We start from the raw sequence: 9,100 nt of genomic DNA, 5'->3' as shown, positions 1-9,100 counted from the left end.
TGTTGGAGTTTGTATTGTTACGGTGTTTGCAAGTTACAGTCTTTTACGGTATGTTTGGATTCAAGACAAGCGAAGAAAAGGAAAGGAAAATTAAGGAAAGTAATGGAAAAAAAAAATTGTTTTGATAAATTTTTAATTTAAAAAAAAAAGAAACATTTGAAAACTCAATAACCTTTTGTAAAGTTAAAAAAAAAATATTTTTATAAAAAATTATTATATTTATCTTTTTATTAATATTAAAGTCTAGCAAAAAAAAACCTAACCCTTCTTGTAAGTTTTTTAATTTTTTTTAAAGTAATTTCACATGTCTCTTTTAATATAAATTTTTTTATAATTTTTAGTTATTTAATTTTGATAAATTATTGAATATTAATAGATATATTTTTTAAGTTTATGAGATATTGAATTAGCTCAAAATTTTTTTATTTTTATATGTAGTATATTATAATTTGAGATGTCAATAATTTCAAAACATTAAAAAAAAAAGTGAAAAAATGAAAATGTTTCATTGAGACACAATTAACTTGGTTATGATTATAAATATATCAGTACATTATTTACATAAACTTAATTAATAAATATTAGTATTATAATAATTAATATACGTGAGTAATTGATAAATATTAGTATTATTATTTGTAGTATGTATGATTTATTGTTAAATGTCTTGTATCTCAAAATTTTTTAATTCAATTTTATTTTAATATTATTTTCTTTCATACAAGTATTAGTGTATTTATTTTTATGATAATAATAATTATTGTTAATATTTTATTGTATAAATAGATAAACAAAGAAATGAGATAATGATTGAATATTTTTGGAGAGAAATGTTTTAAAATTACAAACAATGAAAGTTATAAATAAAAAATATTATTATACTAAAATTTTTTTTTTACTTTTTATTCAAATAGTGATTATTAAATTTTTTTTATTAATTTTAATCATTTAAATAAGGATTACATGTATTTAAACAAAATTTTTTTTATTAATATTTATCTAAACTTTACGTTACTTTTATTGCTTCATTGAAGGGTCTGGGACCTGGTGTCTCTGCGGAGCCGCAGCTGTCATTTGTTCGAGTCACCAATTGTTTTCTTCAATATGCTCCACGACCATGTTATAGGTTGTCTGTGTATCGTGCACAACCTTTGTACTTTGCTTATGCTTGATAAAAAGGATGAAAAGAGATAAAGAACACCTTTTTACTTGCTTTGATAAAAAAGATGAGAAGAGACTAGAATAAAAAATTCGTAGCCATCCGTTTCAATTAAAATTCGATAGGCTGCATATTCATTATTCAAACGCGGGCATCATGATTTGATGCCATCACAAGCACTAGGAAAAAAAAAACAGTTACCACTGAAACTGCGATTTGATCATGTTTTGCCACCTATACAATAAATAACGTTCAATACAATAAAGAAGCATGCACCAGCAGTCACAGGAAAATGAAGTCTAACCCTTTGTCTAGCCTTTTTTGTGCTTTGTGCCCATCTGGATACGCTTTTGGGGGGGGGGAGAAGATTTGATCCCCTTGATAAACTTATGAAGGCTCAACCAAATAGGGGTGTACGTTTCTTCTGTGTCGAAGAACACATAATTTTCAAACTCGTGTCGGACGTCAAGATTGCTTGAAGGATGCCGACAAAATTAATGTTTTGCCAGGGCAACATGATGGATTTAATTTCAATCGGTTCTCGGGGTATGTGACTGTTGAGCCGGGAGAGCACACTTCTATTATTTTGTTGAGACTAACAAGAATTCTGACACTAAACCTCTTATATTGTGGCTAAAGGGAGGTAAAGAAAATGCTTTATAAATGACTGTATTTACTTTGGTTAGAATGGCCTGGAAGACTTGTTCTGACTCTGGTAAAATCGTCCAAATCAATGCTTTTGGTAATGTTCAGGACCTGTTTGTTCTTCATTTGGCAATGGAGCAATGTTTGAACTCATTTTCCTCAGTTTTGTTATGAAAATCTGACTGTAAGAGATGCAGGGCATTATGTTCCAAGCAATGAACCAGCTCTGTTCTTGAATTAATTTCAAACCTTATTACCACTTATTCAGAAAAAAATAAATTAACTAGTAATAAATATACAGTTAAGTGAACATTCTACGTGAAAAGGAAACTAGAAGTGTTGAAGTATGGTGTTGAATATAACAGAGGGAGTAGAGATATTTTTGCTAGTTTTACCAATTAATATCTTGTTAGACAAGGCTCAGATACTTGAAACTACTACAACTGTTGTTCTTTAAAATATATAAATATTTAAATAGTTGATCAAATTTGACATAAACATTGAATCACATGTTACAAATGAATTTTTAATATTATTATTTTTTTGTTACAAAAAAAAATTAATGCCCTTATAAGAAGAAAAAAGGGATGGTATGATAGAATTCACATCTTATATAATTTTCAATTGATTTTTAATCATTAGATTAGGGTTTGCTTAATTGAATTATTCGCTCACAAATATCGTCATCAAAGAAGAAAAATGAAAGCCATGTGTTTAGAAGCAGCGGCAGCAGCCGCCAAAACAACATTAATTTTCTAAATTATCTAAATTATTTGTACTATTCAAATACACAAATGTTGAATCTTCTTGAGCTAGCAAAAATGTCATTTTGGAGCACAAACATCATCTCGACTCTCGAGTTAACCATCAAATATTATTATTATTATTATTATTATTGTTATTATTATTATTATTGTTTGTGTCATAACATTCGAAAACCTTGTAACTGTAAAGTAGGATAAAATATATATAAAAAGAGAAAGAATTACAAGTTGGGTGTCAAAATCATATACTTTAGCTTCTAGATGCCACCCTCAGCATGTTGAGAGCGGTACCAAAAAAATCAAATTAATAAGCAGGAACAGAAAGAATCATTTGGCATTTGGGTGGAATTTGTATGGCACTAGCACATCCGAATTTCTTGTCTATTATTACAGCAATTTCTAACTTCTGGCCCAAGACAAGAAAAAGAAAACCCTCCTGTCGATAACAGGGCAAAGAATCCTTCAATGCTGCCATCTTTTTTTGATATTTCCTCATGTTCTAGATTAGCAGGAAGTTAAGTTGCTGGAAAATATTAAAATTGGACAGCCAGGAAGGTATGAAATGGGTTAGCCGTAATGTGGAATTCCTATTTTTTGTTTTGGGTCCGTATAATGCATGTGGAAAAATGTTAAAAAGGAGAATAATTCATTGATAGGATAGTTTTGTAATGGTAAAACAAAGATTGCATCAGCCTATATATAAACGGAATTTAAAGTAAATGAAAGGTAAAGTTAAAATGACTAAATTCAATATTTAATTTAGTGGATTCATGTCATAATTTTTAAGAGATGATATTGAAGATTTAAAATTTAAAGTTATTTTTTATTGTTCAATTTTTACAAGTTACAGTTCTAACAGGTTATAGCTTTGACAAATCCAATTGGAAGCATATAAAATTTTGGTTATTCACTTCAAAATACAAAATTTTCATGCAGAACCTGGCAGCCCAAGTACCCAAAAAAGTTTTTTCAAGCACAATTGGTAAACAATGTTGGTAGAACATGCAAAATATAAAATCTATCTCTACTAACAGTTGTGGCCTGGTGGACTCTGAGCATGTGGTTGGCAAAAGGTGAACATGGTGATAAATCTTGTGAGAAGGGAAAAGGGAATGGTTGTAAATGACTTGACTCCATTACCCAACAACCCAATAAGACCTTAAAGTCAAAAAAAAAAAAAAAAAAGAAGAAAAAGTCATAAATGAGAAATCTGCTCGAAAATGTCTCTGGTATTGTCTAAGCTGCGTGCATTAAAGATCGAATTGAGATTTTAACGACATTCAAGTTCATTACCAAAACATTAAACAATTTGCCAAAGAAGTATATGTATTTCAGCAAATATGTCAAAAAAATTAAACGGAAAAAAATTATAAAATCATTAAACAGATAAGATTTTTGTGAGTAATTTATATTCATAAAGCTTGAAAGCAAATTAAAATCTAACAAGATATGAATCACGATTGATATTAATATATTTTTTAGATCTATTGGTTTGATTTCGTAATTTTATTTTTCAATAAATCTTTTACAAATTAAAAGCGATGTAAACATTTATATATTTAAACAAATTTTAATAAAATCAATATGAGAATTTACTCTCCTTAGTCATTTAGACCGTAAAAATATGCATGATTCAACTGTTCATTGAGGAACATCTTGTTCTTCCTTGGTTGCAGCATATAAGAGGAAAAAATATACCTGCTTTGCTTAACTACAATTATCATGAGATCAAATTTTAATTTGATGTATTTACAAAGAAAAATTTGGAGGTGACATGTACTTTTTTTCATCAGTGCTCTTGGCTATGGTCTATTAAACTCTGTTAGAACCTGAACTACCGATGAAACTCTTTTTGTCGCAATTTTTATCCTTGGATCAATCAAGTTGTGCCAAAAAAAGCACTTGCGCCACTCATTTTGTCAAACCTAATGAGCCCCATTCCAACCAAATCATGCAGTGATGCCCTGGCTAGCATAGACTTTCAGTTTCTCTTTTCAATCTTTCACAACAAAAAAAAAAAAAAAAAGAAAAGAAAAGATTTCGAAGACAATTATACTTGTGATTCACATACATTGCACAATGATGAATTGACATAACCTGTGAAAGTAAGAAGTACTCATTTCATTATACCAAATCAGTATTTTAAATTTAATACCTAGGGCTGGCTTTATACATGACTGGCTACTTTTTAAATGTATTGCAATCAAATTAATCATCAGAATTTATCCTTTCATTAAATCCAAATAAAGATTTAAGGGAAAAATAAACAAAGAAATATTCTGCAGCCATTTTGGTAGCTTTCATTTTTTTTTATAGAAGGAAGGTCTTTTTTTTTTTTTAAATAAAAAACTTGATATTTCAATTTGGGCAAGGCCCCTTTCATTACATTTTTTATTAATATTTTATATATATGTGAGTGATAGTATTTTTTTTTCCCATTTCATGTAGTATAAGCAATTAAGATGTAATTGAATTTGTTAATGAGATTTTGATTTAATAAAAAGAAGAAATTTTAGAATCTTAAGATATTAAGTTTAAATTTTATTATGTATAAGTTTGATTATATAATAACTTTTTAATTTATTAATTGATTATTTATTATTGTAATTCTTTTATAATATACTAAGTATTTAGTTCATGATATGAATGTAACACTTATTATATTAATAATTTTTTTTTAAAAAAATCTAATTGATTTTAATTTTAAATATCAATAGGCTAAATGTTTCTATACGTTGATTCAAAAAAACCATGACCTAAGAAATTCTTGATGGTAATTCTATTAATTACTAATGGTACAATTGAAAGTAAAACACAAAAATATAATCCCAATATTGAAAATGATGCATTATCTTGTACTTGAAACAGAATCTAAATTAAAATTCGAAACTCAATTACGTTGCAGCCACCCTTCAAAATCCGTAAGTGTAAGATTTTAATTAAAATATTTATAATATTTTTTATTTTTAAATTACGATTTTTTTATAAAAAAATCTTAATAAACTCCTACTAAAAAAAAAAAAAAAAGAAGGAAAATTAAGGATGCTAAAATATGAATGGTATAAGTTATAAAACGAAGAAAAACTGCAACTCCGGATTTATGTCACATATTACAGTAGGTATTTATAAAGGCGGCTCCTCGGGAGTCATAAACCAATTTCCCCTTGGGCCTTAGTCAATTTTACTCTCCTTGCCCTCTCCTTCCTCCCTTTCTTCCTTATAAAACCCTCTTATTTCTATCTTGATCCTGATTCCTATACTCGAATCTTCAGACCCAAGAAGTCAATGGAGATGGAAGTGGTGGTTCCGGTCCCTGCAGTGGACTTCAACTTCGATAGTACATGTTCATCTCCATACATGACTGCTCCTTCAAGTCCTCAACGCTTTGGCAATTTCTTCCTCAGTGCTCCAACCAGTCCTACTTGTGTTTCTTCTTTCCGTCGTGAGCTTATCGACTTGTCTCATGTCAACAATTCTTCATCTGCAGTCCCCTTCCAATGGGAGGAAAAGCCTGGTACCCCCAAAAGAACAGGTTTTGATGGCAGAGTCGACAGAGGACATAAGAGCAACGATGATGATGGTGATGGTGACGGTGATGGGTGTGAAGATTTCGAGTTCAACTTTAGTGGCCAGTTAGAGAGAACTTCTTTGTCTGCTGAGGAGCTTTTCGATGGTGGAAAGATTCGACCTTTGAAACCCCCGCCTGGTTATGAACAGTTTTCAAGTACCGTTTCTTCTCCAAGATCTCCAAAATCAAGAGCTTTTCGGCATAAAGATTTTGATCCATTTGAAGCAGCGATCGAGAAGAGTCGTAAAAGCGTAGTACTACTGAAACAACCACCACAACAGAAGCCAGAACATGATCAAAAGAAAACACAATTACAATCACAACAACGAGGGAGAGAAAGAACTTCTGGTTCTTCTTCCTCAACATCATCATCAAGCTACAACTATGTTCACAAAAAAAGCAGATCTTTGTCTCCTTTAAGAGTATCTGACGTTATGTTCGAGCAAGAAGAATGTTCATCACAATCCGAAAAAACCATTGCTGTCACAACAAGCTATCCTAAATCTTATGTTTCTTCAATCCTGTCAGCTATTTCGTTTTCAAAAGGTAACAGAAAATGGAAATTGAAAGACCTTTTATTGTTTAGGAGTGCATCAGAAGGCAGAGCAACAAGCAAAGATCCCCTTAGAAAATATGCTCTCTTGTCTAAGAGAGAGCCAGAGGATGTTAAAAATGCAAGCTTCCGGTCCACTGAGAGTGTTGGTTCGGTGTCCAGTTCCAGGAGGAGAGCACCAGTTTCGGCTCACGAGTTGCATTACACTGCCAACCGGGCTGTCTCAGAGGAGCTGAGGAGGAAGACTTTTTTACCTTACAAGCACGGCCTCCTTGGATGCTTGGGGTTCAATCCCGGACTGCACGAGATTTCCAGGGGTATTGGGTCTTTGACACGTAGATGATCAAGATTTCCTGATCTGGTGTCTCTTTTTTTTTAACGTATAGTTTTCAAAATCTCTTTCCAAGACGAAAAGAAATTATATATGATTATAAATCAAAATCTATTCGTTGCTTTGTATATCGTGTGTTTATCCATGAAATGAATTCAAACTCAAAATTGTTCGAAATTACATCACTGATAAAATTACATCTATAATTAGATTTTTTAAAACTAAATTTAATAATTTAATAATTTATATTCTAATTATTTTGAATCAAATATGGATAAATATAAAAGTTATTATATCATAATTTTTATCTATATGTGAAAAAAATATATTTTTTAACTTTTTATGAAACATAAATTTCGTTAAAATTTAAATTGTATCATTTATTTTTATATTATATTATAGTATAATGTTTAAAATTAATGGAGCTACTTTAAACTACCTTTTTGTAGGGTTTATTTGGGAAAATTATTTTCTAGTTAAGCATTATGCCATTATGTTTAAACAAAAGGCAACTACCTTGTTCTTAACTGTTTATCAACTAAATTGACGGCCTGCCATAGCCAATAACATTAATTTCTTCATTAACGTCAACTAGCAGCTCATAGTATTTCCAAACACAGCCAACAATATTAGCACTTTCTGAAATGATCAAATGATGGGAATTACTAATGTTTTAAAGCCAAATAAGTAGATTGTCAATGCATAGAGTTATGGGCATTTGATGGTAAAAAAATATAATGATATTTTTTTTTGAAATATTTTAACAGATAAACAAAGGTATTTTTGTCATTTGTGTTAATCTATCATGTCAAGTTGGTCTGACATGCTCAATACTACCTTAACTTGGCATTGTCCTATCTCTTGATGGGTTCTTACAGCTTACCTATAAATATGAAGGTTTAGGCACCAAAAAGAGAAGTCCATTCTACTATATTTCTCTTTTTCCTTTTCTTTTTCGACTTGAATCTTTCTTACTTGCGCGTTAAAGTGCAAACGTAGGGAACATACCTTATCTTTGCCTCTAACTGCCTTTCTTTTTTACCTTTTTAAGAACACCCCAAGATCGGAGCTTGACACTAATATTCGGTACGCTAGGTAAAGGCCCTTTTTCTTTCATTAGTCGAGTGTAAAGCAATGTTGCCAAAAAAGAAAACCTTAGAAGAAAGAGAGACAGCTATTCTGGCTGGAACAGAAACCCATCATAGTTAGCATTCCATCTAATCAGCCCAACCATAGCTGAGGCTGACCGTAGAATAATTTCAAGTCCTGATCGAATAGATAAAGGCTTTCAAGCAGATATTACAAACCATAACCCCATCCTAAGTTTTAAAAGTGTCTGACTTAATCATTTTTGACCGATGAACTACTATCAGATAATCAAGCTATGAAAAGATAGAAGCCTGCTTGGCCTTCAGAGATGAAAAGCACAGAACTCCAGCCTACTATTACTTTAGCCACAACTCAACATAGGCTATGACCTAAAAATCCAAACAAACAAACCCCAAACCTAGCTAAACAGAGATATAAAAGCTCATATGCATATCATTAAAAAAAAGCTAAAAACGAAAGCGGTAGCCTTTGAGGATGAGCTCAAGTTTTTGAAGACCTTGCCCTTCACTAAAGAGATTGATAGACCCATGCCCCTAAAGGGTTTAAAATGCCAAATTTGGAAACCTACGATGGTACTTCTGACCCTTTTAATTATTTAAAACTTTATAGAACTAACATGATGATACAAAAAGTAGATGAGGCTCTAATGTACAAAAACTTAGCTATTACACTGAAGGGTGCAGCTCGATCTTGGTACAACAACTTGGAATTGAGGTCAATCACGACATTTAAGAAGCTTAACCACTTTTTCTTATCCAAGTTTATGAGTAGTCAAAGAGCGAAAAAGATGACTTTAAGTTTGATGTCAATGCATAAAGGATGAAATGAAACTTTGAAGAGCTATGTCACGCTTCTTAATGTAAAAGCTTTGCAGGTTAAAGATTTGGAGTAGATGGAGGCCATAACCACCTTAATAGTGGACTCTATTACAAAAAGTACCATATGAAGTTAATATTATCGCTAGAATCAC

The 9,100-nt window shown here is 30.9% G+C and overlaps 1 protein-coding gene across 1 annotated transcript; it reads left to right on the top strand.

Moving 5' to 3' along the window:
* The first annotated feature begins 5,744 nt into the window (after window positions 1-5,744).
* On the top strand, window positions 5,745-7,148 carry LOC111308276 (uncharacterized). Its single transcript, XM_022906591.2, has one exon. It carries the CDS (start codon window positions 5,854-5,856, stop codon window positions 7,030-7,032), a length of 1,179 nt encoding a protein of 392 aa, XP_022762326.2. The 5' UTR covers window positions 5,745-5,853; the 3' UTR covers window positions 7,033-7,148.
* The last annotated feature ends 1,952 nt before the right edge of the window (window positions 7,149-9,100 follow it).

This window comes from Durio zibethinus, chromosome 2 (assembly GCF_047325235.1).
Source record: "Durio zibethinus cultivar Kanyao isolate XHJ-2024 chromosome 2, ASM4732523v1, whole genome shotgun sequence".
NCBI classification, from domain to species: Eukaryota; Viridiplantae; Streptophyta; class Magnoliopsida; order Malvales; family Malvaceae; genus Durio; species Durio zibethinus.
The sequence above is the reverse complement of the archived record's forward strand: the minus strand, read 5'-3'. Positions and strand labels throughout refer to the sequence as shown.

Excerpts from the sequence above, each read along its gene's own strand:
- LOC111308276 (XM_022906591.2), top strand. The coding sequence starts at position 5,854 with ATGGAGATGGAAGTGGTGGTTCCGGTCCCTGCAGTGGACTTCAACTTC.